The sequence below is a fragment of the Drosophila mauritiana genome, chromosome 3L (genome assembly GCF_004382145.1).
Source record: "Drosophila mauritiana strain mau12 chromosome 3L, ASM438214v1, whole genome shotgun sequence".
In the NCBI taxonomy this organism is placed as follows: domain Eukaryota; kingdom Metazoa; phylum Arthropoda; class Insecta; order Diptera; family Drosophilidae; genus Drosophila; species Drosophila mauritiana.
The window spans coordinates 21,869,836-21,883,493 of NC_046669.1; the positions used below are offsets into that span (position 1 = coordinate 21,869,836).

Genomic DNA, 13,658 nt, shown 5'->3' on the forward strand with positions numbered 1-13,658 from the left:
TTGAATTGATTTTAATTCCTTGCACGTGCTATGCACCCAAGCGAATGAGGTCCGTAAACCCCTTTTGCAGAATTCTCGCACTGATTAACCAATAATAACCAAACTACCAGTAATTACTCATGATTTGATACCAGGGACGTCATTGCATGGATTCCATTGAGCCAGTGTGTTTTCGTTGAATAAGAAACTCTTAAAGATATTATGTCGTTTTACTGTTTTCTTGTATAAAATACAATTTAGAAATTATCTCGAATCAGATACCTGATCAGATACATGATACCAGATACTTATCGAGTCAGAGCAAGAAAGAAATTTCAATATTTTTTCTTATCGATGGACACTTTTGAAAAGTGCTGGCGGCTTACTGGGCGTGGCAGTCCACTGAATTAAAGATGCGCTGCATTTGCGTCAATAGTAGATGCATGCTTAACCGTAACCATGTAGCTTTAATTTTTTTCGGTAGTCTATATACCTCTATACGGACACGAAGTAGTATGTGGTCATGAACACGAATATATACACTTTATATGTCGAATCTTCGCTTCCTTCTATCTATAACGATTCTTTTACTTTACGAGTAATGGACATAAGAAGCATTAAAATGTTGTAATCGGTCCTCCTTCTGACTTGTTAACCATAAATAAGAATTATTAGAATCTGAAATCATAAAGTTAAGTGTTTGTTTGCGTTCCAATCACATTATAATAATGACTAAATTACCACACAAATACTAAAAAATTCTTTTTTATAAACGCCGAATTAGATATGTTCGAAGCTCGGTGTTAATTTGAAAAGCTAACGAGCCGCATCGCCACCCGCTTTTGGCCCACTCCAGCCCTGTCTGTTGGTCGTTTCCATTAGCAATCCCATAAAGATCAACACCGAACAGAATCTCAAAGCAAGCCGGTTTCCCCTCGCTAATCGCCGATCGAGCAGAAGCTTTAAGCTTTGGGCATACGTCACACCAGAGGAGCGTCAAAGCCACCTGAAGAATGCACATCCGACTGGGCGACGTCACAGAACAGGTGCGGAATCACCTGCAACCACCATGCCCCCAAGCGCCCGCCCCCTTCCTCTCATGCGGCGCGATCGAAGCCGCGGATCGGTGAGTCACTGGGCGAGAAATGCCTAAAAGTGAAAATTCCCCGCTCCAACTGAGCCCAGCTCAGCGCCAATCGATGGGGCGACTCATACTCGTTGGAGCAATTAACCAGCGGCAGGCCAAAATTACCACACTTGAGTGGTGCCCATCGTGGGTCCAGCGGGCTTCTCGGCCTTTCTTGTGTCGGTTCCACTTGCTGCCCACTAGGAAATTATGCACACGCATCAAAAAGAGCTCGGTCTGCGGCGAAAGGCGAGAACTGATTCCGAAGAAACCAGTTTGCAGCTTACCATCTCTCTTCTGGCGCAGTCTTATCTTTTCGCCAAGATTTTCTCCTGGCTCATGAGCAATAAGTGAAACCAGTTCCTCGATCTGGGTAAACAATGGAGTGCGGAGTGGGTGTTGCACCCGAGTCTGTTTATTTTTGCGCCGATTATACTCGTAGATGAAATATGAGAGTGCAGACTGGCGTTTACCTTATGAAATATGAGTGCTTAAGGAGTTTCCATTTCTGGTGGCATTGCACCGCGAGAATTTTCGCAACCCACCTAGAACTTGATTGCCCTTTGTGTGCCAATTAGTCAAATGTTTCCCGTGCTGTCGGCGCAATGGAAGATTGACTCGCTTGCAATTAAAAAAAGCAAACAACCATCAAATGTTTATGGCATGTCGGCGGATGGGAAGCTCCGCCGTTGCCAGGCAACACCAACAACAAAAACACCAATAACAGCAATAACAGCAGCTGTTCGGAAAGACTCACGCACCAGCCAACGGACCGCAAATGGCTGCGAGAGAGAGCCCCCAGAAATCACGGTCAGGTTGGGCGACTCACCAGCCGCGCTCGGTTAGTTAAGCGCTGTTTGCCAGCCGGTCGAGTCGAGTCGATAGTCGATCTGCTGTTCGGGCGATACGAGAATCCCAGTCATGTCCAAGTACTCAAAGCTGGCCCGCGGGCTCTGCGACCTGCTGATCTGGGTGGCCCTCAGCGTGGCCAGTGTGCTGCTCCACAAGATGGGGCGTCCCTTCCGGCGCGGCTTCTTCTGTGGCGACGAGACCCTCAGCTATCCGGCCCGCGACGACACCATCAGCTCCAAGGTGATCATCGCCATCGTCCTCGGAGTGCCCACCGCAGTGATCGCAGTGGTGGAGTTGTTTAGGCAGCTGCCCGGTGGGCCGCTTAGAGAGGCGGGCGGCAAGCGGGATAGCTGCCGGATCGCCCACCGCCTGGGGGTCCTTTACCGCCAGGTCATCTTTTACCTGTACGGCCTGGCCATGGTCACGTTCACCACGATGCTGACGAAGCTGTGCCTCGGACGCCTGCGACCGCACTTCTTCACCGTGTGCCAGCCCATGCTGCCGGACGGAAGCAACTGCCAGGACGCCCAGAACCTGGGACGCTACATAGACAGTTTTACGTGCAGCAACGCTAACATGACCGACTACCAGTTCAAACAGCTCTACCAGTCCTTCCCCAGTGGCCACGCCAGCATGGCCATGTATGCTATGCTCTACCTGGCCATCTACCTGCAGGCGGCGCTCAGTACGCGCGTCTCCAAGCTGCTGAAGCATCTGCTGCAGTTCCTCTTCGTCATGTTCGGTTGGTACATCTCGCTGACACGGATCATAGACTATTACCACCACTGGAGCGACGTCCTGGCGGGGGCGGCATTGGGCGTGGTGTTCGCCTGGCTGACGAGTGCCTATGTGGCCGACTTGTTTGCCGGCAAGCGCTGGCCGAAGGCTGGCTACTCGGCCAATACGCTGCGCAAGCCGCAGGTCTCGCCGAAGAGCTCCACCAAGTCGCAGGCGGGAGGATCCACGTCGGGAGCGGGTCAGCCGCCCGCCCTGCCGGCCTATACCTTTGGAACGCTGCCCTACCTGGCGGCACATCCCGCCCAGGCGCAGGCGCAGTACGCACAGCCCTATCACAACTACGGCTACGTGCCGTGAGCTCAGTGGCGGATCCATTAGCGAAACCTATCTTAGAAATGCCCACAAACGTAAACACACTCACAAACTAAGACTTGCACGGAATTCCTGTTTTGTTGTCTGTATTCTAGCGAAATAAATATATTCAAGTACGATACGAACATCCAGCAGATCATTTAAGTCGGTGGAATGGCGCATCGAAAATTGGCTAATGGACTGTAGGAATAGAAAGTGTTTATCGATTGACGGATGATGGCTAACCTCGCATACTTTCGAAAGTTGTGGCAACAGAACCCTGGAGTATTTCTGTCTTCATATTGATTGAGATTGAGGAGAACCGGAGTTTAGGCTTACCTGCAAAAGGAGAAAGAACAGAGGGGCTTTGATTAATATTCACATTCCGAAGATATTACAACAGATATATTCTGGGGACTAGAACAATTCAATGGCGAATAGGTTGCTTAATTTACCGCTACTCTTGCTTTTGTCTAGAAAGTCATACTAAGTCATAACGCGGCGCTCCAAGAAGTTAACATTTGCTCATTATGAAAATTTAGATTTATTTAATTTAAATACGTACATGCAGCATTATAATCTATGAAGACTTTAATTGAGAAACTTAGTAGTTTATAATTTGTTTTTCTAAGTCTTAAGCTTTGCCTGCAAGTTAGTTTAAGGGAAAACCTAAATAATAATGTCAAAGTTTGCATTAGATCCTTGTTAATTTGGTTCGGTTTTGAGTTATAGTAAAACATCAACAAAGGACCTAAAAAGCACCCACCAATTTTAGGGGATTCTTGAAAACACGCAAAGATTTGGAATAGGGCTAACCTCTCTTCTGATTGTAGAATAAATTATTAAAGTCTTTGCATACTTGACCATTCGATAACCGAATGAGACCCACCGCCCGATCGGAGAAAAGAGCATAACAAAGGTTTGTGAAACAAGTTTACATGTTTAGTAAATTCCAACACCGCTGGACTGATAGAAATGCAAATGAGCTCGAACCAGGTCGAAAGAATCCGACGGCTTCGATCCGCTCAATCTTCAGTGTGAAAATGTGCGGCAATCCGAACACGCGTCTCCTCTCCCGGCTGGTCATTGACTTCCTGATTCTCATAGGAATCTATGGAGCGGCCCTAGTGGTGCTGCCCCAGCAGTTGTCCACGACCCAGCGGGGATTCCACTGCAGTGATAGCAGCCTGAAGTATCCCTATCGCCAGCCCTGGCTGACCAAGGTCCACCTTACGATCGCAGTGGTTGCTCTGCCCGCTGCATTTGTACTCGTGGTGGAGATGCTCAGGGCAGCCGTGGTGCCCAGCTCCACGGAGCTGACGCAGCGCTTCGTCTTCGTCGGGGTCCGCATCCCCAGATTCATCAGCGAGTGCTACAAGGCCATTGGCGTTTACCTTTTTGGCCTGGGACTGACATTGGTGGCGATTCGGCTGACTAAGCACTCGACGGGCCGACTGAGGCCCTACTTCTTCGATATCTGCCAGCCCACATGGGGCGTAGAGGGCGGCGAGAGCTGCTCCGACCTGACCGCGGAGAACTCCACCCTCTACCTCGAAGACTTCAGTTGCACGGAGTTCGCCGCCTCGCAGGATCTGCTCGCCCTGGTGCGCCACTCCTTCCCCAGCGGGTTCGTGTCCACCACTTGCTACGCCATGGGCTTTCTGATTTTCTATGCCCAGGCCAGACTGTTTGCTCCCTGGCTGCGATTAGTCCGAGCCTCCCTGCAACTGGCATGTGGCTCGCTGGCCTTGGTGGTTTGCTGGGAGCGCATCTCCACCTACCAGAACCACTTAACGGATGTGGCAGCGGGCGCTGCTCTTGGTGGGTGGATGGCCTTCTTTGCAACGGTGTTTGTGGCCCACCTCTTTGTGGAGGTGCGAGTAAAACGCCGTCCCATGCCAAGAAATGAACAGATCTACGGCTACGCGGGGTACTACACCAGAGCCACCTACGGCTACTGACGTTCCATGTGTTGGCTTTTCTGGACTTATGTACATAGCTATGGTAATAAAAGTATTTTCATATATGAATGCAACTCGTTTCTGTTCAGTTGATAGGGGTAACGTTTTAGGTTAGTGTATTTGAATAGAACTTAAATAGGCTTGTTCCGATGCCAATTGTTTTATGTGGAAGTCGGGAAAACCAATGCTTAACAAGTAACTACAAATTACATGCTAACAATAGTAATTAACTTAAGCATCGCAGGAGTGTACAATCTAAACTTTAACATATCATATTCTAAATATTATTAACATATTCACGTTGTTGAAATTGTTTCTTTTAGCATTACATATTATATTTTATTTATAATTTGAGCTTTGGTAAGGAGTTTTAAGGCGATTTTGGGAAAACCATATATTAAACAAAGACTCTATTTAGGGATCCTAATATACCTTTCACCAAATCATCTATTAATAACTAAGAGTCGACATTTTTTACGTCAAGTACTATGCACATTATTAGTTTAAGAGACTAGTGCGCATAAACGTAATTTTGACATACTAGTTAACGTAATGTGGGGTTCGCTAATATTTCAACCAAGCGAAAGAAACGTATTTACCTATATGGCTCATTTAAACAATAATGTTACAATTCTAAATCGAGATGGACTTACAGAGGTGGTCAAAAGTATTTACACAACGAGCTTTTTTTTCAATTGTCAACTAATTGAAAAAAAAGCTCGTTGTGTAAATACTTTTGACCACCTCTGTATATGCTAAACATACATATTATCCGAACCTTTCGGAAAACAGCTTTTAAGCCGTGCTCCGAACCTTTCGCCACTTACGATCCACTCGGCGAGCTGTTGTCGATCGTCACTTTCGCTACGTAACGTAACGATCGTTACGTTCACCGGTACAAGAGACGCTCTACGGATTTGTTTACAAAGTCTGGTTTCATTCAGTCGCAATCGAGAAGCGGCGCCTAGATGTTTGCGGATCGGGTTCGAACGGGTTATAAAAGTCGGTTGTCAGCGTCGTAAAACAATTAGATTGCCGTAAAGGTGAACAATTATTTAATTATACGGCGCAGAGCGTCACAGTGACAATAAAAACAGAAACGTGATGACATATAATCAAGCTGGCATCTTAAAGGATCTACTAAATGTTGGTTAGTTAACCTTTAGAATCTTGATTAAGCTCGAACTTCAAAGGGTACCTTAAAGCACCAGCATCCCGTACTAAAATAAGTATCTCCGATTAAGCGCCATGGAGCCCTTGTCCGGGTGCGTATGCTCCAAAAAGCATACGGTTCAAATGAATATGCTCAGTATGGGCAGTGGTAATTGTGGGAGGGGCAGTGATGCATACTCAGCGTGGCAGGCCGCCTTAATTCAATCAAATGTCGCTTATTCATTCAATTAAAGGTCGCGCCATTTGACGTTCCACTATGAATGCGTCTGTGAATACAAATATCAAAGCGAGTGAGTGCTCCCGAAGCCAAGACGGCGAGGCGACTCTGGGGATGATTTGGTGTCCGCTTTGACTGTTTTCCATTTTTTAATGTAATTGACAGTTAAACTTTGTGCACATGTTCGGCAGACACTCCTCCTTCCCCTTTTTAACTCCCTTCAGGGATGTCATACAGATCACAGTCTCGGAAGCAGAAGAGAGGCCACAATGGAGGCCATTCTTGGGCGGGAGATTAGCGAGTGCTCGAGTATGGCGCTCCATCCAAGCGGAGCTGACAGTCTACGTTCCCGATAATGCAAATCTCGTAAAGAGACGCGCCTATTCGACGGCTGGCTGCCCTAGCACAATAGTATGCCATTTAATGAGTAACCTGTGAGTCACTCCAAAGAACTGCCTGTTGACCCGGCCTTATCGATGCTCTGCAAGCTTACCAAGGCGTAGAAAACCCTTCTCCAGATATCGACAAGATACCGACAGAGATACTGAGTAATCGCGAAAGACGCTGAATTGCAATGATCTGGCACTAAAGAAGCTTTCGCGACTATCATGCACACTCTAATTTATCTTATCAAACTGATCTTGAGCTTGTTTGAGCAATACACTGGACAGAATCGGGGTCAAGGAAGATGTCATTTACACATATGAAAAGTGATTATATTAATTTTCGTATGCGCAGTCATCCGCTTTTATTATTAATATTTTCATTTTGGACTGCTATATAGGTTTGTCTTTTAGTTAAATAATTTTAATCGATCCAATGTTCAATTTCAGTGTTTCTGGCTCTTGTCTAATCTGTAAAAATTAAGAACCGCAACAATAATTAGATCCCCGTAGACGGCTAACTACCATAAAATAGGCCATAAACAAGCTGCTCTGACGCAGAGAATTGAAAAATAAGAGAGCACTGGGGAGCCAAAAACAATGCCGAATGTCGGGAGAGTGCCGTCTATCAAATGAGCGTTAAATTAAAAGAACGTTACCCAAACGACGCCAACTCAGTCAGCCACTGACAACGAACCCGACGAAACGATCGACGCGGCGGGAAAACAAGCAAACGAATCGAAAAGCTAATTACCAGCAGGCAGAAAGGCCATTTGGAATATTAACTAATTAAGCCAGTGAAATGCGCGACGCGCCCGAAGATCAGTCCGTAACGGTCTCCATGCCGGCATCGGCATCCGTCTCTGCCGCCGGCTCCACCGGACCGTCATCGGAACGCCGGATGACGCAGCGCCTGCTCGTGGAGCTCCTGGTGGTGGTGGTGCTCGTCATACCCATCTGCGTGTACGAGTTCGCGGTGGATCCCGTACGACGCGGCTTCTTCTGCGACGACGAGAGCATCAGCTATCCATTCCAGGACAACACCATAACGCCTGTAATGCTCGGCCTGATTGTGGGCTTGCTTCCGGCCCTGGTCATGGTGGTGGTGGAGTACGTAAGCCACCTGCGCGCCGGTGACATCTCGGCCACGGTGGACCTGCTTGGCTGGAGGGTGTCCACATGGTACGTGGAGCTGGGCCGCCAGTCCACCTACTTTTGTTTTGGCCTGCTGCTCACCTTCGACGCCACCGAGGTGGGCAAGTACACCATCGGACGCCTGAGACCGCACTTCCTGGCCGTTTGCCAGCCGCAGATGGCGGATGGGAGCATGTGCTCCGATCCGGTCAACCTGCACCGCTACGTGGAGAACTACGAGTGCGCCGGCGAGGGCTTCACCGTGGAGGACGTGCGCCAGGCCCGCCTCAGCTTCCCCAGCGGCCACTCTAGTTTGGCCTTCTATGCCATGATCTACGTGGCACTCTACCTCCAGCGGAAGATCACCTGGCGGGGATCAAAGCTGAGCCGGCACTTTGTGCAGTTCATTGTGGTGATGGTAGCCTGGTACACGGCCCTCAGCCGCGTGATGGACCATTGGCACCACTGGTCCGACGTCCTTTCCGGATCGCTACTTGGCGTGGCTGGCGCTCTAATCACCGCCCACTATATAGCAAGGATGTTCGACGACCGGGCAAGCAATATTCTAAGCGTAGGCCTGAGGAGGGAAAACACAGCGGCCACTCTTCAGGAAGAGGTCTGCCCCACCACCCCGCCGCCGTACTCCGTGAACAACAGCTTCAACGAGGATCAGTACTGCTCCAAGGTTTAGTGAGAAGGATAAGATGCTTTCGTAGCGATGTAAATTCGAAACATTCCAAAGGTAGCAATAAAGACTAGATAAACTATCAGCACGAATTGAATCTGTAGTACTTGTAGAGCATTAAGTTAGAGATCACCCATCTGTATGTATGGCTCATGTGAGTCTGTTCCTGCAATCTCATCTAAGTATAAGTCATAGTATTATTAATTTTATGTATTTTAAATGGTACCACTAAAATAAATACGCATTACGAATGTATCGCACTGCGTTGTTTAAGCACTTTCCATTGTTTGTTTGTTTTAATTTCTCATTTCAATATCAAAGTTTGATAATCACCTACAGTCGTGGCCACGCAAATAGTAAGTTATATTTAGTTATTAGCTTACAAGACCGTTTTAGCGATTTTGGAACTTTTCAACTTTACATGAAAATATTTTATGATACATATTGTATTTGTTCAGAGGCCAGAAAAAGTTTTCAACATTCTTAGTGACTAATTTATATACCCTGTTTATTTTTAAACTAGAATTTAATTTTCGATTGGAAGCTTTTGTTTGTTACATAAATACATATACATATACTCCCTTCCCTTATGACGTACATATTTCCCAACGATAATTATTGCTTACGTAATTTTGGAAATATTTATTAATATTTATAAACAATTTGCCAAGCCTTTCTTCAAATCCAAATTCTTTTGCAGCTTATTGGGTAAAGCGTTCTATTTTTACAAACTCGTCTGTACGTTTTCACTTTGGGTGTTTGTTTATCGGCTCGATTTTCGCGCAGTGTGTCATACCTGGCTGCCTTGGCTACTGGTAACGCTTGGAATGTGTGCTGTCCCATTACTCATCAACGTTTTTGATGATACGATTTTGTGCTGCGTCAGAGTTGCGCAGCACTGTAACTTGGGAGGTTCAAGAGGTCAGCTTCTCCCGAAATCCTCTACAACGATCGTGAGAAGGCGCCGCGTCTCCTACTTTTTTTATTCAATTGGAGAAGCCAGACCAAGAATCCGGCGATGCTAATCTGATTTTAATGAACCCCTGACCCAGCAATTAATAAAATGGGAGGAGAACCGCAGAGAGGGCTTGAGCGGAGCTTTCCCAGAGCTTTTGGGGCTTTCTCTAACGGCGGCCTACGTAAGCCTGAGATTTGGGATCCGCAGTAAACAGCAACTCGCGTGTTTTGCGCAAATTACTTCAGGGCCAGACTGGGACAAGGTAGTGGTTATAGCGCCAGCACGTGCGTGGCAACAGGCTGATAAGTCCCCAGAACAGCAAGATCGGCCGATGGCGCGTACTTTGTTTTTCGACCCGGCGTTCCCGCCCATACAACGGGAATTATTTGCGACGTCAGCTCAAGCCTCTGTCTGATTGGAGCCTAATAATAACACAATCAGCGGCAAGTACACGAATGGTTAAATAATAATCCGAGGTGACTGTGCCCGAGCCCAGATTGCTGGGGGCTGTTGCCCGGCTTGAACTCAATTTACTAGTCAGTGACTACTGAGCCGTTGAATCGATCGCACGGATCGCGGGTCGAGCATTAAAAATGAGCTTCAATTTAAGTCTACGCCCCCCCATTCGCCTTCTGGTGGACGTGGTCCTGCTGGGCCTACTTATTGTCCTGGTGGAGAACTTCCGTCGCTTGTGGGGGCCTCCGACGAAGCGTGGATTCTTCTGTGATGACGAGTCCTTGATGTATCCCTACCACGAAAACACAGTGAGCCCCACGCTGCTCCACTGGCTGGGACTGTACCTCCCACTGATCAGTCTGGTCGTCCTTGAAAGCTTTCTCAGCCACCGGAAGGACAGGGGCCCCTGGGCAACACTATGGCCGGTGTACAACACTGTGCGCTGGTTCCTTTACGGCTACGTATCCAACGACCTGCTCAAGGGAATCGGAAAGCAGGCAATTGGACGACTGAGGCCCCACTTCTTCGCCGTATGCAGTCCACATTTCCCGGACGGCACCAGCTGCTCAGATGAGTTGCGTCGAGGTGCTCTGAAATACCACACAGACTACGAGTGTCGACCGAATCTTTCGCAAGCCACCGAGGAAATGATTCGGGACGTAAACGTGTCCTTTCCCAGCGGACACTCCGCCATGGCCTTCTACGGCTTGGTGTTTGTGGCGCTGCACCTGCGCCGCCGCCGCTGGCCTCTGCCTGGATCCTTGCTCAGTCCTGTGCTGCAGCTGGCTTGCGTGGCTCTGGCCTGGTTCGTGGCCATCAGCCGGGTCATGGACTACAAACACCACTGGTCGGATGTTGCGGCCGGATCGCTGTTGGGTGCCGGCAGCGCCTTTGCGGTTACTCGGGCTGCCGCGTCCGAGGAGCTACAATGGAGGTGCCAGGAATCACTGGCGAGTGCGAAGCAGGAGGCTGCAGTGGTCGACGCGGCCGCCGTCAAAGGGGGCCAGCAGATGCCGCATGATTTGTCTCTGGTTACGTGCCAGATCTCTAATTAGTCGTAGTTTAGGGTCGACAATAAAGCTAGTGACAAGATAACCGCACCAGTTGTTCTTGTGGTTGTAGGGGTAGAAACGGGAAGGAAATATTATTAAAGCCGGATCAATTAATGCGCATATCGTGCCGATTCGGTGAGAACTAGAAACATCAAGATTAATCAAGCGGTTGATTGAACTAAAAACAGTGATTAGCTAAGCAACTGCACCGCCAACAAATATGTTTTTACATCAGCACAGCTTGTGGTTTCCCCAATTTCAGTTCCATCTACTATTTTCTACACTACCGCACGGAAAATTGTATTTACTCGCTAAAATCGTAAGTACGTAAGAATTTTGTGGCTACCTTAAAAATGCTAAAGCTATGCCAATATTTGGACGCAGTGACTGGCACAAAAAATGGGCAGGTTTGTCTTTATGATCTTCCCGGGGATTTTTTATCGGCTTCTCTGGCAGGGTACGCAAATAAATTTCTAAGAAATACGTGCTTTGAAGGTCCCACAGTGTTTTTAACATCATGTCTCCGATGTGACGTATTTAAAACGCACAGCAAGAAATTTAAAAGTTGAAGCTTAATAAACCTTTAGATATCTTTGTTGTTGCGCTGACAACGTGCCACGAATTAGCTGCTCCTTCAGATTCATTACCAGCGAGCTTTCGATCGACTTAGCCGCAGTCAACAAGTCCAACGACCGCCACCCCATCCCAGTCCCAATCTCAATCACGGTCGGGCTGAAGGGAGGCATAAATAAATTTTTAGCAGCAGCGCGTAAATTGGGAAAAGCACCCTGAGCCATCTCCGGCGAGTCTTTGCCACTGATGATGATGCGCAACACCTGGAGCCAGCCAAATCCGAGGTCGGATTTGCGACCTGGCCCACTCCGCCTCTCCACACCCTCATCAGGTGGGCCAAGGGCGCCTGGGCCGCAGCTTAATTGGCTCATTTATTTTAATGGCAAAGAAAATGCTGGGAAATTGTGGTTATTTTTTCCTCGCCTCTCTGACTAATTCCCTGCTCCTCGTGCCCCTCCTCGCCCTGGCTTTTATTATGATTAATTATGGCTCGCATACACAGGAAAACTGACCCAAAGCTCCACTTTCTTGCCAAGTTTTGCAACTGTGTCAAGTTGTTGTTGGCTCCAGATTCGAATGATAAATTTCTATGCAATTTATTTTAATCTGCAGCGACAGTTCCTGCCACACTAGCGCCTTCCCCGCTTTCCATCTACCCTTCACCGTTGCCAGCTAGTTTTCATGCGTTAATTAAACGGAAAATATTTGCATACCAACACCGAGTGTGCGGAAGTGGAAGTTCAGCTGCAATCCGAAACAATGACCCACATCCAGCATTAGCGAAAGTTTTGTTTTGTTTGGCTTACTTCACTGTGGTGCACGGAAGGGGCCGCCGACGAAACTTGGAACTCGTGTTCCTTGGGAGTTCATTAAGCAGCGGTAACCGGAGGAAGTTTTCCCTGCGACAGGCTAATTGCAAATGGTCAGGACATCTGGAGACCCCACTCCCCACTCCCCACTCCCCACTCCCCACTCCCCACTCCCCACTCCCTACTCCCCACTGAGCTGTCTCTCTTTAATCCCCCCCGACCTATGCCATCAATCAGAGCTCTTGATCAGCCCGGACTTCCTATCAATCGCTGCAGCACATGAAATTCAAGTGCTCCGCTGTCGTCGAGTCTCTAATCACCGTCAGGTGTGATAATGCGGTCAGTCGATGTCCGGTCCCGTCCGGTACGGCAGTTTGTCACTCCGCATTATCTCCCCGTCGTCAGAACACTCGTCCATCAGATGTCCATCGTTCGAGGCAGGGATCCGTCGCTCCGAAGCTTCGAAAACGAGAACGATGCTCTGCTGCATTTTTGCATGGTTGTTTGCTCAACAAAATATCCCAAAGCATTTCGGGGATTTCCCACTCGTCCTGCTGCAACAAGCGCTTCATATTTCTGCGGTTGTCGTCCTGGTCCTGGCCAGCTTTCCACTTGCTATTTGCCATCAGCAGTCATCAGTGCTTGCCTTCCGATCCCACCCCAGACCACATCAGACCAGACCGGCACGGACCAGACCAGTCCAGACCCAGACCGCCCCGCCACTCCGCTTAGCTCCGCTCGAATCGTTGGCTTCATGTGTGTAAAGACAATTTGATAATCGCAAAATGCAGCATAGTTTGAGTTAATGAAGCTTGTGTGCCATGTGTGCCACCTTCGTATGGCATCCCCTGAAAGTTCCAGCCAGAGGACTCTGTCGTTGTCGTTGTTTGTTGGACAACAACCGGAGCGTTTTGCTAGCCAATTAGTAATTTGCTTGCTGCCCGACTAGGGAACGGTTGGCCAAATCCAACCAGACACTACGGTCTGTACCTGACAACCTGAGGGAGTTTTAAAATACCCGTGGTGAGGTCTGAATTGACTCGATGGAAGGGGAGCGACTAGCCTAATCTCGCTTAAAGGCGCTACTTTAATCGAAAACATGCAACGAATATACCGAAGGGCATTCGAGGGAGTGAGTCGCTTGTTACATCTTACATTTTTTCAATTCAACGGACCCACTCGGTTATCCCACTGCGAGCTATGAACTTCAT

General features: G+C 48.2%; 4 protein-coding genes across 4 annotated transcripts; all 4 read left to right on the forward strand.

Annotated features, from left to right (window-relative positions):
* Window positions 1–1,937: 1,937 nt before the first annotated feature.
* LOC117141263 (putative phosphatidate phosphatase) lies at window positions 1,938–3,192 on the forward strand. The gene has a single exon (XM_033304632.1). The coding sequence runs from the start codon at window positions 2,027–2,029 to the stop codon at window positions 3,050–3,052; it is 1,026 nt and encodes a 341-aa protein (XP_033160523.1). The 5' UTR covers window positions 1,938–2,026; the 3' UTR covers window positions 3,053–3,192.
* A 707-nt stretch (window positions 3,193–3,899) lies between these two features.
* LOC117140682 (putative phosphatidate phosphatase) lies at window positions 3,900–5,076 on the forward strand. The gene has a single exon (XM_033303738.1). The coding sequence runs from the start codon at window positions 3,985–3,987 to the stop codon at window positions 5,005–5,007; it is 1,023 nt and encodes a 340-aa protein (XP_033159629.1). The 5' UTR covers window positions 3,900–3,984; the 3' UTR covers window positions 5,008–5,076.
* Window positions 5,077–5,964: 888 nt separating this feature from the next.
* LOC117141349 (putative phosphatidate phosphatase) lies at window positions 5,965–8,875 on the forward strand. The gene is made up of 2 exons (XM_033304754.1): window positions 5,965–6,157; window positions 7,231–8,875. Exon 2 carries the CDS (start codon window positions 7,583–7,585, stop codon window positions 8,603–8,605), a length of 1,023 nt encoding a protein of 340 aa, XP_033160645.1. The 5' UTR covers window positions 5,965–6,157; window positions 7,231–7,582; the 3' UTR covers window positions 8,606–8,875.
* A 1,223-nt stretch (window positions 8,876–10,098) lies between these two features.
* On the forward strand, window positions 10,099–11,108 carry LOC117139894 (putative phosphatidate phosphatase). Its single transcript, XM_033302572.1, has one exon. It carries the CDS (start codon window positions 10,151–10,153, stop codon window positions 11,066–11,068), a length of 918 nt encoding a protein of 305 aa, XP_033158463.1. The 5' UTR covers window positions 10,099–10,150; the 3' UTR covers window positions 11,069–11,108.
* The last annotated feature ends 2,550 nt before the right edge of the window (window positions 11,109–13,658 follow it).